Source organism: Ursus maritimus, unplaced genomic scaffold (assembly GCF_017311325.1).
Source record: "Ursus maritimus isolate PB19 unplaced genomic scaffold, ASM1731132v1 scaffold_17, whole genome shotgun sequence".
Taxonomy (NCBI): domain Eukaryota; kingdom Metazoa; phylum Chordata; class Mammalia; order Carnivora; family Ursidae; genus Ursus; species Ursus maritimus.
In genome coordinates, this window is record NW_024424119.1 from 28,904,786 (window position 1) to 28,925,411 (window position 20,626).

General features: G+C 41.8%; 1 protein-coding gene across 2 annotated transcripts in view; it reads left to right on the plus strand.

Annotated features, from left to right (window-relative positions):
• The first annotated feature begins 2,844 nt into the window (after positions 1 to 2,844).
• The window catches only part of TGFBR1 (transforming growth factor beta receptor 1), a 57,327-nt gene continuing 39,545 nt past the window's right edge, over positions 2,845 to 20,626 (plus strand). For both annotated transcript variants that reach the window (XM_040631660.1, XM_040631661.1), the window contains exon 1: positions 2,845 to 3,009. In XM_040631660.1, the coding sequence (XP_040487594.1) occupies positions 2,925 to 3,009 (85 nt within the window). In that variant the 5' untranslated portion in view covers positions 2,845 to 2,924. The remainder of the gene's footprint in view (positions 3,010 to 20,626) is intronic.

Consider the following 20,626-nt stretch of genomic DNA (forward strand, 5'->3'; position numbering starts at 1 on the left):
TCATTTAGACCTTACAACAAATAGATGAGTCAGTGTCATTATCCCATTTCACACTGGGGGATGTGAAGTCTCAGAAAAATCAAGAGTGTGCACAGATCCTACTTCCGGTAAATGGTAGAGCCAGAATTCCAGCTAGGCCTCCAAAGTCAGAGGCTTCTTTCCATTGCCCTCCTTTCTCAAAAGGTGAAATGAGTACATGCATTTTTATTTACTGAATTTCAAGGTAACACGTTCTAAACCAGTGTCTTTAGAAGTGTGGCCTGGTGACACCGCAGCAGAATCACGTGGGGTCTCTTACACATGCAGAGTCCTGAACCTCCTTCAGATGAACTGATGCAGACCCTCTAGGGCTAACACCCAGGAATCTGCATTTTAAAAAGTTCTCCAGCTAATTTGGAGACATTTTAAAGTTTGAGAACCATGATTTTAAACTTATAATTTATCATTCCATTCCAATGTAGTTTATTTATGGATCCATGGCTCATGGAAATTTCTTCCTAATATCAGGAAAAATAAAATTTAAAAATAGTCTCTTTCTCCTTCCCGTTCCTCAGTGTTCTAATGAAGACACTCAATTCCTTGGAAAATGTTAGGGAACTGGAAGTGTGTCATAGAAGATAATCTAACACTGATTAACTGAGGCTCTGCAAGGCGGAGGCACAGGTGAACAGAACATGAATGCTGATTAGAATCACACAGAGCCTGAAGGGGCTGGGCAAAGGAAATGGCATTAACTAAATATTTACCATGTTCTAAAAAAAATGTATTTACTATGTTTTAGACGCTGTTCCAGACACATTACCTCATCTAAGGGGCCCAAGACGTGTGATTCAATCCCTTTTATTTATAAATAGAGTAGGTATAATATTTCATTTAGCGATGAAGAATCTAATGAGAGAAGGACACTTCACTCATCTGAAGTGATTCATTCATTCATTCATTCATTCATTCATTCATTCATACATACAATAAATACCTCCTGAGCTCTCATGGAAGACACTGAGAATAGAGCAGTGAAAAAACAGTCTACAGACCTCAGGTATCGTAAGACCCTGACTTACCCTCCACATCTCAGTGAAAACACTGGAACTGAGAGAGCAGATCGGGACTGGAGCCAGCCGGAAGCAGTCTCCGCCTGCTCGGGCGGCCCTAGGCCGGGGGCAAGACGAGAGCCTGTTGCCCATGGTCTCCAGCGGCCAAGGGCGCCCAGGAGCGCAGGCCAGGCGGTGTTTTCGGTAGTAGCGACTAGAACCCTAGGTAGGCAGTTCAGTGTATACCCCCGCCCCCCTTACCTGTCCAGGGAAGAGCTGATGAGGTGTCTGGAGGGAGGGCCTAGAAGTAGAACTTGAGAGGGGGAGGGGAACCCCCAATCTTATGTCCTCTCACTGACCTTGGGAGGTAGATACTATTTCCATTTTACAGAAGAAGACATGGAGACCCAGAAAGGTTAACGGACTTGTTCAAGTAAAGGTCCTACCCGGGAGGAGAACAAGGCAGGTGTCCGATCCCAGCTCCTACACCCCCACGCTGCCCTTTTACAGCTCGGGCCGGGAAGTCTTCGCAGGCAGGTCAAGCGCTCACGGAGGAGCAGCGCTGAAGTGATTTACAAATCGATGCTAGAGGGTGATTCTGACTCCCGCTACCGAGGTTTATTTAATTTCAAGCTCAGATCACACAGAAAATAAAATTTTCTCCTTAAAAGGTTCTGTGGAAAAATGTTCTCTGTTCTATGTAACAGCCTCCTCGGCTGTGTTTGTGTCTGAAGAGAGGAACTAGTCTGACAGGAAGAATTACAAATCTGGAGCTCATTTTGGTGTCCCAGAGGGAAGGTGGGTGGAGCGTCTCACAGTAAATTACGAATTCAGAATGAAAACGTAGCTGAGTTTATTTGGGTTTCTAGTGACACCTCAGAATTATTGTGCAGGCGTGTCAGAGGCAAGTCGAAGTATTGACTGCCCCCCCTTCGCCAAAGGAGGAGTGCTGCGAGCTAAGAAGGGGGGTCCTACTCTTTTGGAGGTGGGGGTGGGCACCTTCCCTTTCCCACCTGGATCAGGAAGAGGTCAGAAGGAAGGAGTGTGGTTTGGAGCCCCGTTCTGGGTCTGCTCTTTGTTCCAGAGGGAGAGAGGCTATTCGGGGGCGTGTCGGAGCTCAGGATCTGAATGAAGTCTGAGGCCAGGATTTCAGGACTTTCAGGGCCTGGAATTTGGTGGGGGTTAGACACTGACAGCGGGAGGAAACAGAAGACTGAGTCGTATATGGAAGGCACTGAGGAAAGATTTTGGGGGGATGTTGAAAGTTGAGGCGTGGATCCGGGAAGTGGAAGTTGAAGCCTGCGTGACGATACCGCGGATCCGGGTGAACATGTTGGGGATTGATGGTGCAGGGCTGTGAATGGGGGTCGGTTTGGGATTGGGGTCAGTACTAGATCCTAGGTGCTTGGAGAAGGCTACAAAAAAAGAGCGTAGGGCGGCCACAGCCTTTTTCCGAAAGCGACTCACACCCAGACACACCCCTAGAGTGACCCTAGCCCTCCGGGGCCGGTGGCTAGGTCAGGCCGGGGTGCGCTAGACCGTGCCCCCATCCGGCCTCCTCCTAGAGGGGAACGGCTCTGGCTGGGGCAGGGGTCTGGCTGCACTGCCCCTGGGGAGTCTGGGGGCGTGGCCAGAGGCCGGCGCCTGCAGCTGCGGATTGGCTGCCCAGAGGGCCTGTAGGCGGGGCTCCAGGCTGGGTCCCGCTCGGCCGCTCGCAGACAGCCGGGAGGCGGGGCCGGCGGGAGCCCGGCAGCCAATGGACGCGCAGCCCCCGAGCAGTTACAAAGGGCCGGAGCGAGGCCGCCGCGGCGGCGGGAGGTGGGGCGAGGCGAGGCTTGGTGAGGCGAGGCGGCGGCCGGGCCGGACCGGGCCACAGACGGTGGCGGCGGGACCATGGAGGCGGCGGCCGCTGCTCCGCGTCCCCGGCTGCTCCTCCTCGTGCTGGCGGCGGCGGCGACGCTAGTCCCGGGGACGACGGGTGAGCGGCGGCGCGGCGGGGCTGGCGGGCGGCTGCGGGGCGCGCGGGCCGGGCCCGGCCTCTGGCTCGCTCCCTCTCTTTCTCAAACATGGCGCGGGGCCGGGGGCGCAGGTGGCGGCGCCGAGCCGGGGCCGGGCTGGCCTGGCCTGGCTGCCGCCACGCGAACGCCGGGCGGGGAGCGCGGGCGGGGCGGGGCGGGGGCGTGTGTCCGAGCGCGGGTGGACGTGCCCAGCAGCCGGCGGCGGCTCCTGCTCCCGGCTCCCAGCGGGGAGGTGGCGTCGGGCGGAGCGGTCCGAGGGCCGGGCTGCCTTCTGGGGAGCGAGGGGGCGCGGACCGAGGGCCAGGGGGTGTGCGGCTGGCCGGGCCTGGCGGAGCTGGGGCGGCGTGTGGCGTTGTTTGAGCACCCCACCCGGAGCGGGAGGGTGCCCGAGGCTCCCGGGGCCCGGGGCGGGGTTGGGGTCGCGGGGGGATTCCCGGGCCGGGTAGGAACTCTGAGCCTGCCGGACGGTGGGAGGGGGTGATGTGTGGCGGAGACCCCCGGGTCACAGGGCCGCCCTGGCTGTGGGCGCCGGCCCGACCCTGCCAAGAGGGGTTGCTTCTCCAGCCAGGGGTGGCTTTGGAAGGGGAACCGGGAAGCTTTGTGTGAGAAGAAGGAGGCATGAAGATGTGCGGAATGTTTCTTCTTTCGTGCGTCTGGGAACTGTTGAAGTGAATCCAGTAACCAGAAGGCTACAGATTGTTTTCGTAGTAGAAACTTGAACGTTTGCTCACTCTGCGGGGTTTGGAATGTTTGAATGGGAATGACTCTGTGAATTGATCAAACACTTTATTTCTTCGAAGGACTATTACTAGTGTTGTTCCTTTTCTTGAGTGACAATAGTTTGAATCAGTAGTCTCTGTGTAGTTGGTTTTCAAGGAAGAATGTTTGCTCCGTTTTCCAAAATATGAAGTCAGGATGGGGTACGTGGTCATAACCAATCTCCGTGGAAAGAACAGTGAAAAACTTTGTTAACATAGAGACTAAAATACTAGAAACTGAAATATAGATCCTTACTTAGTGTTAGAAGCTAAATTACAGTGAAAGTACATTTCTGTCTCTAAAATTGAATACCAAATGTTTTAAAAAGCAAAAAACTCAAGAATGGGAGTGCCAATAGCTACTGTCTGTTAAGAGCTTACTATGATGTAGATGCGTAAAGTACACCAAAGTACATTATCTAATGCTCACGATGAAACCCTCAGGGTTACTGGCATTTTGCCCCATTTATAGATGAGAAAACTGAATTTCGAACAGGTTAAGTACTCGATTACTAAGGATTGGAGTTAGGATTGCACTCAGAGTTCAGTGTTTCCAAAACCCGCACGCTTTTATATATATGGCATATACATACACACACACACACACACACACACACACACACACCAATATGTGTGAATACACATACACCCTATCTGGCACAGCTCATATTTCTTTTCAGTTCACTAATGAGCACTTGGTCTTTATTATTCATTTTTTTATTTTACCCTCACAATATGAAAGTCATGTTAGCTTCCTTCTGACTCCTAGTACATTCCTGGAGTCCCTTCATATTGGGCCTACATTAGAGGAAACTGGATTTTTGACATTGGCCTAGGGAGTGGGGGCAAGATAAATATGTGGACAATTGGGAGAGTCAGTAGTTATGTATCAAGCAAAAGTAACATTTCTGCACCACTCTTAATTCGAATAGCATAGTTCACTCTTTTCCACTTAGCCTGGCACACTAAGTGTTCATGTATTGAAGTAACAATAATAGACTTAATTGACATAAGGAACATTGCTCAGTCCATGCTGGGGAGAAGCTTACAGACTACACTGGCATGCATACAATACAAAGCTGATCCAGGTGCTATTATTCTTAAGTCTAGACTACCTCAGCTGGTCTGCCCACGCTTGTTGGTGATGTTGATGATGATCTTTCATACATTCTGAAGAAGCTCAAATGCACTTTTAAATTTATAATTTGGCTTCCTTTTTAAGACCTTGCAGTTTTTCCTTATTGTCTGGGTATCAGTTTTGTGTTTCTCTGCCCGGCTTCTCCTCTAATATTGATTTCTCTAGGGAAGTTGGTTCCCTGTCCCTAGTACACAGGCTAGTACTGTACCAGTATGTCTACATATATATCCCATGTGAGAATCCTGTTTCCTTTCTGCCATCACGTAAGTTTTTTCTTTGAAAACAGACCTAGAGCCCAACTCTTCTTTATATAGATGCCTCTTGAATGTCTCTTCCTTTCTTTGTATGCAGCCGTCAGTTTAGTCCTACCTGTTATGCCTTGAATCTAGTTGCTTTCCAGTTTCTCTCATCTAGATTTTTTTTATAGGCTACTGCCAAGCTAATCTTCCTCAGCCATCCTCACAAAGGGTTTACAAGATTTTCCATTTGTATTCGGTGCTTAGAGGCTTATTAGAGCCATCTCTGAGTATTCAACCAAAGATCTCGCTTCTTGCTACTACTGTAAACCCTCAATTCCAGGGATTTTTGTTTTTCCACTGACTCCTGATTTTTTTTAGCCTTTTAACTATATACTTAATTTTGCCCCTTTTGGGAGTATGAGGAGAGAAGTTCTCAGTTCTGGCTTCATGTACTGGTTTAGTTCCTGAATTTATTTCTCCGAACTGTGTAGCACTTAGGGTTACAGTTTGTGTTGTTTATTTCTGCCATCGTGCGCTGCTATTTATCTCTACGTTTGAATGTGTTATAGGTCCCCACAGGGCAAAGATAGGCCTTTTCTTTCCTTTATGCTCTCAGAACCTAGCACTGTGTTTATATTCTGTTCCACTTACATGCTTGTTGATTAAATGAATTTCATTTGACTGAGCATTCCTTTAGTATTTATACTGTTTTATGTAAGTACAGTTTATGCAATTTTAATTGACAATTCTGTGTATATAATATGGGAAAATTGTGTGATGTTGAAGAAAGAAGCAGTTGGTTATTAGATTCGATTATTAGTCCCAACCTCACCTCTAGTTATGCAGAAAATCTAGATGGTACCTACTTTTTCAAGAGGTCTTGAAGACCAAATGAGAAAGTTGTATTGGAGGTTGAGGTTGCTATTTTATATTGATAGTAATAGGTAAGGCTGATGTTTAACCAGCAGTTTTCCCCTGGGCCACGTGTGTTTTGATTGATTGACATCCTTTCTGATTGGTTGGTACCATTGTGGAGTCAGTTGTTAAGTATTTTTAATATCACCCTTACAGAGAGGCACCAGCAGCCAAAGAGGGAAATGATTAATGCAGGCTGATGTGATTGAGGGGGGCTTTCTGGACACTTTAGGACTCACACTGACTTTGAAGGGTAGCTCGAATTCAGATGGGCAGAGGAGGATTTGATGAGTGGTAAGCCGTCCTGGGGCCCACTCCAAGGCAGAACCAAAACTTGTATTGACCGGCTGGCAAGTTCCTCTTTAGAGTTAAGTTCCTTATTCTGTACTGTGGGGTTTGGATGCATTAACGACTCTTTCTTTCTCCCGATTCTGAGAACTCTATAGTATGTGACTGGAAACAAAATAAAAGGGTAATCTAAGTGGGGTGCATAAGGGAAATAGTATTATGGGCTGCCCACCAGGGGTAAGCGTTCGATTGGTGAAAGTTCTAAGTCACTTCAGTTTACAAGGGAAAAAAATGACATCGAGATTAGGTGAATTTCTCAGGGTCAGGCAGAACTAAGACAAGAATTTAGATGATCTCATTCCAAATCTGTGCTCTTTAAAGTATGAAGGACTTGGAGGGGGAAGGGCAGGGTTAATGGAGTGACTTACCTACATGAAGTTATCTTGAATTTCACAGAATTTATGAAAAGTGACTTTTGATGGACTGGGCGAGGCGGGGTGGTGGTGGTGGTGGTTAAAAAGTCCTCAAGAGAAGGTCAGTATCTTTTTTTATATTGTTGATAAAAAGACCTGGTGTAGAGCTTATTGACTGAGAAGAGTAGGCTTTAGTAGTTTAAAAGATGGTAAAATGGTTTGGGGTTTAATTAAAATGGATGTAATTGAAAGGCCTTGCAGTTCAATGGTCTAGGTTTAGAATTTTAGATCTCCTTTGTTGTTGAAATTAAGTAGGGAACTGACATGATCAAAGTAATCGAGAGGGAGATAAATCTGTTCCTCTGGGGAGGGCTGCTTATGTGGAGAAGACCTTTGCTGCAAGGTTCTTCTAGGCCTGTTGAAACAGTTAATCTGAACTCAGATTCTGGTAGTACCTTTGTAGTGCATCAGATATGTTCATTTCTAATGCCTTGGGTTTTGCCATTATTTTATGGATGGCCCTTCTGATGTGAGAATATGTCTCTCCTAACCACAGAGCCCTCTGCACATGTCAACAAACTGCCTGCCTTTTGCTGTTCTTTCTTGGTTGTGGCTTACATAATGCAAGTTCTCTGAACAGATGGACTGTGGTTTATTATCATGTGATTGGGTCACATCTTTGCTTCCTGCTTCTGGAATTGAGGGCAGATGCTGGCATGTTTCTCAGGGATTTTCATGCTTTGTCCCATAGAACTGGCTTGAGAAAACTTTCGGAATTTTCTTAAAAATTACGGTCTATTTTGACCCAGCCTAACTCCAATACTTAGGATAATTAATGCCTTTCTTAACTGAATTTCCTCAGTATCAAATCCAAGCATTATTCATAAACATTAAGATTTGTTCCTACTTTGCAGTAGATCCAGTTTTAGCTGTATAGTTTTGACCCAGGTAATGCAGGTAGGTTTCTTACGGTTACCTTTTTTTTTATATGGACTTATGATTGGTTGATTTGTAGGTTTTTTGCCTTAGACAAACACTTTCTCAAACACTATGAAGAGTGAAAGTGGAGTAAGTCTGGATTCCATTTGTATGGGTCCAATTTTATAGATCAGATCTGGCCTTTTGTAAAGCCACTCTCTTACTTTGGCATTCCAAGAGAATACACATTATAAAGAATGATTTTTAACTTAAAAAAAAATATTACACACAGGTTGCTTTGACATTTCTTGAAGATTCAGTGGTCCATGTACCATTTTATCAATCTGAAAAGAATATATTATAAAAACATGCTAGGGGCACTTGGGTGGCTCAGTGGGTTAAGCCTCGACTCTTGGTTTGGGCTCAGGTCATGATGTCCGGGTTGTGAGATGAAGCAGGAGCACCTCGTAGGGCTCCACACTCAGTGCGGAGTCTGCTTGGGATTCTCTCTCCCTCCCTGTCTGCTACTCCCCCTGCTTTGTGCTCATAAATAAATAAATAAATAAATAAATGTCATTTCATTTTCATAACCAACCCTGGATGGTAGTTGTATAAAAGCACAAAATCTTCTTACTTATGTGCCAGTTAATTTCCAAAAAAATTTTTAAAAGATGTATTTATTTTAGAGCGAGAGAGAGAGAGCACATGTGAGAGAGCACAAGCAGGAGGGGCAGAGGAGGAGAGAGAGAATCCCAAGCAGACTCCTCACTAAGTGTGGAGCCCATCGTGGGGCTCCATCTTGTGACTGGATGGAGATCACCATCTGAACCAAAACCAAGAGTCGCTTCTCAAATGACTGCATCACCCAGGTGCCCCATTCCAAAAGATTTTTTTTTTTAAGTCCATTTGTTACTAGGTCCAGCTGACCAATGCTCAAGAGGTAACTGTAGGTTTGATGACATTGGTTCCAACCCAGGATTCTTTTCAGCTCTCTTAGATGTTATCCAAAGATGTTAATATTCTTTCATCTTTTAATAATAAATATATTTATTAAAAAAGACACTGCTTCAGATAGAATAGAGGTCTGTAGACTAACAGTAGTCTAACCACCGAGGTTCAAATGATTGTGCATTTCCATTAACTCCATCTGCTTGGGTAGGCAGAGTTAACTGGAGTTTTGCTCAGGTTGGAACTTAGTTTGTAACTATGAAAGTTTGTGAAAAGAAGAGCTTCTGTGTTTCCACTTTACAGACCAAGAAATTGAGGTCATGATGTTAATAAATGGTGGACCCTGCACTTGAGCATTTCAGAGGATGTACTCTTTCCTGTACATCATGCTGCTTTCATATACATTAAATACCTTGTTTTGGTCACTCCATGAGGAAGGTTTTTTTCTTCTTTTTTTTAACCATGAGAATTTGCTTCAGCTTGTTTAAATTATAGTTTGCCTCCTCACAACTGCAGGTTACTCAGATGCTTACAGTCTTTGAATTATATTTTTAGGTAATTTGAATCTCTCTGATGAGTCTAATGGTAGTTGATCATTCTCTATTTGTATTGATTAATATATTTTCATAGCAAACTCTTTGCTTTTCAAAGTAGCATGAGCACAGATCTGAAAGTAACTGGAAATTTGAATTGAGAAAAGAAAAAAGCTATCACTGTCTATCATGAACACTTTGGCTTGTTCTACCCCCCATGCATTTTTTTAATATGGTAAAACCATTTTTTAATGATTCTCTCTCTTTCAGTAGTTTATCAAAGCTAGTAAAAGTGTTGTTTTTTTTTTTTTAAGATTTTATTTATTTACTTGAGAGGGAGCAAGTGAGAGAGGGCACAAGCAGCGGGGAGGGGCAGAGGCAGAGGGGGAGGGAGAGAGACAAGCAGACTCCCCACTGAGCAGGGAGCCCAATGTGGTCTCCATCCCAGGACTTCAGGATCATAACCTGAGCTGAAGGCAGATGTTCAACGGACTGAGGAGCCACCCAGGTGCACCCCACTAATAAGAGTGTTTTTAAGGGGCTCCTGGGTGGCTCAGTTTATTAAGCATCTGCCTTCAGCTCAGGTCATGATCCTGGAGTTCCAGATCTAGCCCCACGTTGGATTCACTGCTCAGTGGGGAGCCTGCTTCTCCCCTTGCCGCTCACCTCGCTGGTGCTCTCTCTCTGTCTGTCAAATAAATAAATAAAATCTTCTTAAAAAAGTGTTTTGTTTGTTTTTTTTTTAGATTATTTATTTATTTATTTATTTATTTGACAGGGAGAGAGAGAGACAGCCAGCGAGAGAGGGAACACACGCAGGGGAGTGAGAGAGGAAGAAGCAGGCTCCCAGCAGAGGAGCCTTATGCGGGGCTCGATCTCAGAACACCGGGATCACGCCCTGAGCCGAAGGCAGACGCTTAACACTGAGCCACCCAGGCGCGCCTCTAAAAAAGTGTTTTTAAGTTGGCAAAGAGCTTCTTTGTAGGAGAAATAGCTCATTTAATCTTAACGAATATTTAGTAGTGACCAATACAATGGGAAGTAGAGAAAAGAGGATGACTTGCTTTCAAGAAATAGGATGCTTGGGAAATATGATAAATACAGATTCAATAATAGCAACCACAGGCACTGCTTTATACAAGCGGTAGGAATTGATCTCCTGCCTTGTGGGATGGATACAGTTTAGAGTGGGTGAGGGGCAGAGAGAGAGCTCTCCTAGGCAGGGGAGGATGATGCATATGAAGGAACATGCTAAGTTTCAAGAATTTTAAGAGGAAGGAGTGGAGGTTCATGATATAAGGGGTGGCTTCAAAGAATTATGGACCATGAAAATCAGGTGAATAGTTTTAATAATCGAAATGAATGTCTAACTGCACCACACAGGAAATGGAGCAGGGTGACTACCTAGGAGATTTTGGACTTTGTGTGATGGCACTGGGAATGGAGTAGAAGGCTGGTTCTATGACATTTCGAAGAAATTGGAGGAGCTGGTAGTAGGGCCTTTGCATGGCTGTCGCTTTGCCTCCATGCTCTTCCCTACATACCTGCACAGCCTCCTTCCTCACCTCTTCCACATCTTTGCTCAGATGTTACCTCTTGCTCAATGAGGCTTATCCTGACCACCCTTTTAAAAATTGTCATTATCTTACTCTACTTTTTCTTTTTTGTAACATTTACTACCTTCTGAAGTCCTTTATTTACTTACCCATATTTACTTATTTACTATGTCTGTTGTCTCCTCCTTCCTTCTAGAATATGAGCTCTATGATAATGGATATTTTTGTTTTGTTCACCAGTGTATAGTGCATAGAAAGTACCTGGTGCATCTTAGGCTCTCAGTAAATACTTGTTGAATGGCAGTAGATCTTAGTTGTAGAAAGTTGAAGTACAAAAATTAAGGACTGCATGAAATAAAAAAAGAATGACCAGGATTTTTACACCCGGATAATACCTTTAACTAGTAATTAATTTGCTGAAAGAAAGATTAAGGGGAAATGAAATCTGGTTTGAACATGTTGATTTTGAGGTAGAGGTAGCATAGTCAAAAGGAGTAGGCAGCAAAGATGTAAGACTGGAACATGGTTGGAAATGGGAGAGAATCTTGGGCAAAGAACCAGTTATCAACATTTGCTTTCCATTTCATTCTCTCTCTCTCTGTTTGTTTCTGGTGCCCTAAAAAGCCACCTTAAGTGGAGTATTTATTTTGACACTGAACTCCTAGCTTAGATATGGAGCCTTGCTCCATTCACTGATATATTCTCTCCTGGATTGCAGATCCATGATTTGTTCCCTTTACCCCTTCCTACGCCAAAGAAGTATGTATTCAGAGTTATTTGTGATCTGATTGTACTGACATTAGCCTTCAGGCTCTCTTTGACCTCTTGGGAATCTGCTCTGGTTCCTGGGTGGGGTAGAAGAGAGTCCAGCAAACAGGCTCTCAACCTCTCTAGCATTCATAGCTTTGAGATGAACACTATTTTGTAACTTTCTTTCTTTTTTTTTTTTTTAAGATTTTATTTATTTATTTGACAGAGAGAGAGAGAGAGCCAGCGAGAGAGGGAACACAAGCAGGGGGAGTGGGAGAGGAAGAAGCAGGCTACCAGCGGAGGAGCCTGATGTGGGGCTGGATCCCAGAGCCCTGGGATCACGCCCTGAGCCGAAGGCAGACGCTTAATGACTGCGCCACCCAGGCGCTCCTATTTTGTAACTTTCTTGTATGGGAAAAATTTATTCGCTGATTGGCTTGTGTACTCTGGCTGTTTTCCGAAAAAGGATTTAGGAAACTTGAAATAAAAACATATGCATTAAGACCAGAACTAATGATCAGAAAGATAAGAACCAACGAATAAAAGGGGAAAAGAAAGAACAATTATCCATAACTTTTAGCTGAGGAAAGCTTTTGTAGTTGAACACAATAGTCAGCTCTGAGTTTTCCAGCAATGGGAGCAATAAGGGAACCTGATAGTTTGCATCTCATTGCCTATTATTGAGCATTTATGGGAGGCTGCCACCTTCCTTAATAATAAGGAGCCCAGACACAAAGATGCAATGCAGGGAGAATCTCTAAGTGGTAAGGGATTGCTGGACCTCAGCTCTGGTTCTCCTTCTCAGGTTTCCTCTTCAACATGTATAGAGGAGCATGCTACCATTTTTCTTCTTCATGCTAAGGCTGTGATCCGAGTATGGACACACTGGTCTTAGCCTAATGCCACTGAACAGCTGATGTAAGGCTGCAGTGTTTAAATCAAGCTTTGCTAAAAGCTGGAGGATAATGAATAGAGAAAGCAACATGAAACTGTTCAAGCTGGCTTACAAAGACATTTTCCTCATGTCCTTATCTTTTGGCCTGTCTCCATTTGGCAGACATCATCTGAGTGCTGCCACCAGGCATTTATCTTTCTTCAAACAGGGCCAAAACAGCAAGGTCCAGAGACTGTCTTTGCTTGGGTTTCCTATTTGAAGAGCTGCCTCCTTTCTGGGTGATGGATGTTGGGAATGATGGCTTCCTTTTGGAGAGACCACACTTACTCAGAGAGTGTGTCCCTACACGCATAGGTTGCATAGTAACCCCAATATTCATATCAAAGATACCCACATATGTCATCATGAAGGGTATTCTTTAATTAGAGACATGCCGATTTCATTGGGAAAAACAAGTTCCTTCCTGCTCTTGAGCAGAATCTATCATAGAACTCTTTGTATAAGGGGCATGGGAAATCAAGTGAAGAGTTTGGGTTTATCACTGTCCATGACTTGAGTAGATTCACTTTCCTTATTCTGCAGTTCCAGTGTTTCTTTCTTCTAATCAACAGGGCTGAACTCCTTATTTTTGTTCATTTGCTTCAGGATAACCATTCCATCCAGATTTCCTAGGTGTGAACCTCACTGATTACATAATAGTGTGTATTTATAGTTCTAGGACACCTTGTGCAGGCATCCTGTTACATTTCTACAATATAAGATCTTTAAATATGCATTGAAATACAAATAGCTCCCATGGAAAAAAGCAAAAACAAATGTTTTTTTGTTTTAGAAGGGAGAACTAATATATATATTTGAGAGTAATGAACATGGAGGAGATAGTTAAACCTGAAGAGGAATGTAGAAAGTCAGTTAACTATGGCTTTTCATTTATACAGACACGACGATATATGTATGGTCTTTGTTGTTTTTTTTTACTTGATGTATTCATTCCCAGATCAAACCGTAATGTGCTCTAATTGAGTCTCTTTGTTTAGCACATGGCTGTTGATTTGAGTACTTTCTGCAATTGAAAAACTGACATTTTAATTTTGTTTTTCAATGTGCAACAGATTTAAATAAAAACACCAAGATTGTGTATTGTAGATTTTCTTCAACAATAATTATACGTAATTATTTTACCAAAATAAACAAGTTAAAGTAGTTTTAGCTGTTTTATCTCATTTTACATTTGGAAAAAAAGATTGCAAACCAGGAACTAGAGTTGCTCATGTTTCTCAGTGAGCAAAGATAATTTCTGTTTGCTGGTTCCAGCTAGTTCCACCAAAGCAGTACAGAATTGATGCAGTAAAAAGTACTGAAAATGTGAAAGGGAAGTGCACCTGGAAATAGGTCAGAGTGGCTATGTGCTACTAAAAACAGTTGGTAGTTTTCATGAATGTGGTATCTCAAAAATTTTAAGGGACCTGTGAAGATTAAATGAGATAATAGCATACTTCCTGCCACATAAAAAACACAAAGTAAATGGCAGTTATTAAGAAAATTGTTTTTCACAGAAACAGAATTTTTAGGCTAGAAAGGATCATAACTAAAGGGATCATGATTATCATTTTGTCTCACTTTATTTTACAGATGAGGAAACGGGGGCTCAGAAGGTATTTAGTATTTCAGGATAGTCAGGATAATTCCAGGATAATAATTCAGCTAATGACTAAACAGGAATCCAGCATCTTCCTCACTTAGAAGTTCACTTAGCATCCGTTTTCTGACCCATGTCTCCGATAGGGAGAAGGATTTTTTTTTAATTGACTAAATTTATGCAAGATCTCTTTAAGTGCTATCAAATCAGACCTCCACAGATGGATACATAGATGGATAAATAATGATAAAGTCTATATAGCAAAATAGTAACAACTACAGAATTTAGGTGGTAGGTATATAGGTGTTCGCAGTTGTCGGTTTTTCTGAATGTTTTGAAAATCTTCATAATAAAAAGTTGGTGGAGGATAATTGAAAAAAAAATCTGTAATAGCTCCTCATCCCAGATGTGTTTCTGTCATTGATCTCTCTAAATATAGACAAATCAGTATTTGATATAGCCAAAGGAAAGAAAACAACCAGGGTCCTGCACCTCTGGGATACACATTCTAGGCCTTTTCTTTGACATTCTTAAAGGATTGAGAAGCACAGATCTGTCATGACTTTTTCTTTTCCTTTTCTTTCTTTTCTCTCTCTCTTTTTTTTTAAATTACAAAGGATAGTTGTGCGTTGCAAATTTGAAATTCCCTAATCACCAAAAAACAAACCAATTAACACAGTTACCACTGTAGATCACTTTCCTGTGAACAAATGCTGTATTTTTTTTCTTTCCATTGTTTTGCTTTCACCTTACCCATGGTAAATTTTAACTTTTGTTCTCTTCCTTATTTATAATGCATTTATAAGCTTGGTTCTCTCTCTGCCCTCATGTAGTCTTTCTTCCAAGATCACAATTGTTTCTTCCACTTTATTCTTTAAAAACAAAACAAAACAAAAAAAAACCCAAAAAACAAGGCCACATATTCTTTTAGCTACGGACTTTCCACCCTTACTTACTGATCATTTAAGTTTTGTCAGATCTAGCCTTCCCTTGCCTTACGGTGGGAAAAGAGGAAGGAGGGAGGAGTTTCAATAAATCTGGATTTAGGAGTCAGGCAGGAACTGTAGAGGATAGTTTTCAAGGAGCAACAGACTCAGAATTAGCTGGGCATTGCAAACAGATGGTATACCCTAAGGAAATAGCTGTTCTAAGCAATTGGGTGCTTGCATCTAATTTAGCTTAGAGATCCTGGAATTGGAGAAGTCTCATGGAGCAAATGGGTACAATCACCTATGAACCATTCTAAACCATTGCTAGGGCCTAGTAATGATTGACTTCTATAGAGATGTCATCAATTCTATACATATGCTGCATAATTCTATACAGCATAATTCTAGGTTGTTATCTTCAATTCTCCAAAGGCTAAATATCATCAAGCCCTGGCAAACCCTTATCTTTTAATAACCAACCCCCTACTAGAGGACTTCTTCAGTAGTCAAAATGCTAGGTAGCATCAATGCTAACAGCAGTTTGAAACCCATATTCACAGTGCTAAGCCTCTGGACGTTTGTATCGTGATATCTGAAAACTTTGGTTGGTTCTTCTAGAAGGAGCTCAGACAACAGTAGTGCTCACATCCTCATGCCCCAAAAGAGGTAGTGGATTTAATGGTTAGAAATATTATAAAATATTATAAAAACATGAATATTGTAAAATATTATAAAAGTCCCTCCATTTTGGCTGGCCTTTTCTGTCCTTGCATGGTTTAATTTAGCCATATTCCTTTAGGAGACTGCAACCAGAATTGAACTGCTGCTTGCTTTGATATTTTGTTTGACAAGGGAGACGAACATTTCAGACTAAGGAAGTCAAGAAATTAAAACTTGTGTAACTATATGTGTGGTTCATCAAGTTTCTGAAATTTCCAGCAGTGTGTCTACCATCCCTATTTTAGCTAAATTCAGTAAGTTTTTGTCCTGAAAAGGTATGGGAATGACATAAAGCTAAATACCAAGAGACTCAATTAAGTATAGAAAGTGTGATTGCTTCTGTGGAGCAGGAAATAGGAAGGGCTGGGTGTTGGGGAGCTGCTATCTTCTTTTGTTGGGTGGGGCAAGAGTCTTGTAGAGCTATTTGACACCTTAAACTCTATACATACATAACTTTAATAAAAATAAAACCTAAGTTTTAAAAATTAGTGGTAAGTGTATGGCAGTTATAAGTCCATTAATGCTTAATAAAAATAAAGAGTTGAATTTCCCTGTTGGAAAAGTCACATTCGTTGGTTGGATTAATATGTACACAGAGGCCTTCAAAATAGCTTTTTTTTTTTTTTTTAAAGACACCTAAAATGATGTGAAAATGTTGAAAATAGTAGAATAGAAAAAGGCAAATCTTTTTTTTTTTTTTTTAAAGATTTTATTTATTTATTCGACAGAGATAGAGACAGCCAGCGAGAGAGGGAACACAAGCAGGGGGAGTGGGAGAGGAAGAAGCAGGCTCATAGCAGAGGAGCCTGATGTGGGGCTCGATCCCGGATCGCCGGGACCACGCCCTGAGCCGAAGGCAGACGCTTAACCGCTGTGCCACCCAGGCGCCCCGAAAAAGGCAAATCTGACCCCAAAAAGGTAAATACAGTTAAGATTAATACCCGACAAAATCCAAGCTACAAAAGCATTAAAGGGAAGAAAGAGGTGTGTATTTTCTATTGATGAAGTACTATCTCTCAAGACATGTCATGAATCTTTATGCAACTAAGAGTGTCAAAATATATAAGGTCAAAACTGTTAAAAATCCAAGAGGAAATTGATAAATTCAGCATAGATGAAGAAAATAATTTTTGAATAACATAATAAAGATTTCATGCATTCCAATTTTGTAATGATGAACAGTATTCTTTTAAAATACTTCTTGAGTTTTTCAGGAAATTGATGATATGAAGGTCTACAAAAAATACCCAAATTAGAAATTCACAACAACTAAAAGTAAAAATAAATAATATATCCACTTGAAAATATAAAATTATTCTTCTAACTAATCCCGGGGGTAAAGAAGAAGTTAGAGTTGTAATTACAAACCATTTAGAAATGAACAACAACAGGAGCTCTATGTATCCAAACTAGTGGGAGTTTTGCTAAAGCAGTACCCACAGGGAAATTTGGAAGCAAGAACATTGCAAGCTGGAGAAGGAACTAAATACAGATCAACCCGGAGAAGGAACAACTAAGTGTGTATAAAGGAAATAAGGATTTAGAAAAAAAGGAAAAACAGATTTGATCTATAAAATACCAAATTGGTTCTTTTTAAGCACATTACCAAAATAGACAAATACTTGATAAATCTAAAAAAGAAAAAGATACAAATAGAAAAGTGGTAAAGGAGAATGGTGTCTTTTTGACAAAATTTAATGCATTTTAAAGTAGTGGTAGTCCAACATCTGTTATTTTTTCTTAAAGGTTAGGGCTTTTTGAATCCTATTTGATTACTTTTTCTCAACCTAATGTCTTGAAAATGTTTCCTATGTTTTCATGTAAAAGGCTTCTTGCTGTAACTTTAATGCTGTGATGTAAAGCCCATCTGGAGTTGATTTTTCATTATGGGATGATATGTATATATATATCAATCAGTGTATAATTTTTTAAAAAGGATTTTATTTATTTATTTGACAGGGAGAGAGAGTCAGGCAGTGAGAGAGGGAACACAAACAGGGGGAATGGGAGAGGAAGAAGCAGGCTCCCAGCGGAGCAGGGAGCCCGATGCGGGACTCGATTCCAGGACCCTGGGATCACGCCCTGAGCCGAAGGCAGATGCTTAACGACTGAGCCACCCAGGTGCCCCAGTGTATAATTTCTTAATTTAAGTTTTACTTAAATTCCAGTTAGTTAACATACAGTGTAATAATAGTTTCACGTTTAGAATTTAGTTATTCAGCACTTAAATGCAGCACCTGGTGCACATCACAACAAGTGCAGTCCTTAAGCCCCCATCCCCCATCTAGCCCATCTCCCAACCCCACCTCCCCTCTGGTAACCGTAGTTGGTTCTCTGTAGTTAAGAGTCTGTTTCTTGGTTTGCCTCACTCTCTTTTCCCCTTTGCTCGTTTGTTCTGTTTCTTAAATTCCACATGTGAGTGAAATCATACGGTATTTGTGTTTCTCTGACTTATTTCACTTAGCATGATATTCTTTAGCTCCATCTACGTTGTTGCAAGTGGCAAGATTTCATTCTTTTTTATGGCTGAGTAATATTCCTCTGTGTGTATATGTGTGTGTGTGTGTGTGTGTGTGTGTGTATTTTATTATTTTTAAAATATGTATGTCTGGTTAATCTAGCACTATTTGTTGGTAATACCTTCCTTTTCCCAGTGCACTGCAGTGTCACTGTTATAAATCAAGTAGTTTTATATGTGAGAATCTGTTTCTGGAATCTGTTCTTTTCCTTTGGTCTATTTGTTCTTTTGCCAATACCACACTGTCTTAATTATTATGATGTTATGATGGGTCTTGATATCTTATAGTGTAAGTCTTCCAAAATCATTGTTTTCCACTATTGCTTTCGCTGTTCTTGGGATGTTTTTCCATACAGATTTTAGAATCAGCTTGTGAATTCATACACACACACACACACACACACACACACACACACTCTGTAGGATTTTGACTTGATTTTTTAAAATCTACAGATAGATCACTTTGCAGAATATTGATACCTTATAGTATTGAATCTTACAGTGAGGAGGCTGGCATGTTCCTCCATGTATAAATACATAAATTTCATTTTATATCCTTCGTAATTTATGTCAAATAAGTAACGCTTTGAAGCTTTCCCTTTAGAGGTCAGGTCTTACATATTCTTAGATTTATTCCTAGGTATTTGATTTTGGGTGCTTTTGTAAATGATATATTTTCCTTCTTTTTTTTTTTAAGATTTTTATTTATTTGTCAGAGAGAGAGCACAAGCAGGAGGAGTGGCAGGCAGTGGGAGAAGCAGGCTCCCTGCTGAGTGAGAAGCCCGATGTGGGACTCGATCCCAGGACCGTGGGATCATGACCTGAGCCGAAGTCAGATACTTAACCAACTGAGCCACCCAGGTGTCCCGAATTTTTGTTTTCTAGTTATTGATGGTTTAAGAAAAGCTGACTTTTTTATATAGTGACTTTTGTATTTTATCATGAACAGGTGCTGAATTTTGTTAATTTTTTTTGTTTATGTCATGATTATATGATCTATTTACATTTTTCTAAACTACTTAAGTCTCTTATTTCTGAGTCTATATACAATATCTTTGTACAGCTTCTCCCTGGGACGAATTTCCTTTCTTCTTTAGCCTTCTGTAAGCCTCAGGGGAGGTGCCATCTTTGAGAGAAGTTTCCCTTCTCTCTGCTCTCTCAGCACTTTGTGTGTGTTACCCTCTGTCCGTAACATGTTGCTCTCTACCTTACATTGTGAATTCCTCGAGAGCAGGAATCTCATCCTAGGTATCTCTGTCCTCCTCAAGTTGTATTCTTTGTTCCCACACAGGTTGCGTACACTGTTCTTTTCTGGTAAAAGATGAGTAGGCCTTACCCTGTGCTTCTAAAATTATGAACTGCATAGTGCCCCCAACTTGTTTCTTCAACGATGGCTCCAGTAGGCCTTTTGCTGTTTGCAGGCCCAGGTGTGACTCTCCTCTTCCTTTAATTCAAAGGCAGCTCGTGGGTGGTTGCCACTTCCTTCTCTTACCACAGTGCTGTTTCAACTTCATTCAAGCCCGGAATGATTTGCCGCTTTCATTTAGGTTCATCATTGTGCCTCAGTACCTGTGCAACCAAGTCACATCAACTATAGCCACTCTTGCTTTCCGGAGGGAAAGGCTTGAGTCCTCCATCTTATCCTACTTGGGGGAAATCACCATAGATTTTCTAACAATCTTTTTTTTCCTCTGCTTTTAGAATATATCTACATTATGTTGATGTAACTTTTTGGGCACTTCTGTTTCCTCATCTGTAAAATACAAGGTTAAGATCAGAAATTATCAGGGTGCTCTTAGCATGAACATTTTATGAGTTTTTTTTTTTTTCCAAAGTAGGCTCCAACATGGAGCTTGAACTCACGACCCCAAGATCAAGACCTGAGCTGAGATCAAGAGTTGGACACTTAAACGACTGAGCCACCCAGGTGCCGCTAGTTATGATTCTTTATTAGTTAGGGATATGTGCACACTGGATGTGTTCCAACAGTTTGTTAATTTGGGTTGGAACTGAAGATAAACTTTCTTGTAGGTACATCTCATGCTACTATAGTGAAGCTCTTGGGCCTAACCCTGTTCAAACAGTCATATTGCTGAAAACTCTGTAATGGTATCTGTGAGTGGAGAGAGATACAGAAATAGCTTCGTAGTGTTCACTGCTTTATGTGCACACTGTATATTGTGTGTCAGTGTTGTCTTCTAAGGTTGTGTAAAGGTTTGCTCTGATTCTCTGTCCAGCATATATAGCAGGGACTGGCATGTGGTAAGCGTGCTATTAAACACCTGTTGAATGAGTGCATAAATGAATTGTTGAGCATTTTATGTGCCAGGTACTATTCTAAGTATTCTTGTATCTGTATATGTTATTTCATTCCTCACCTTCTGAGATTGCTGTTGTAATAAATTTAGAAAACAGACTCA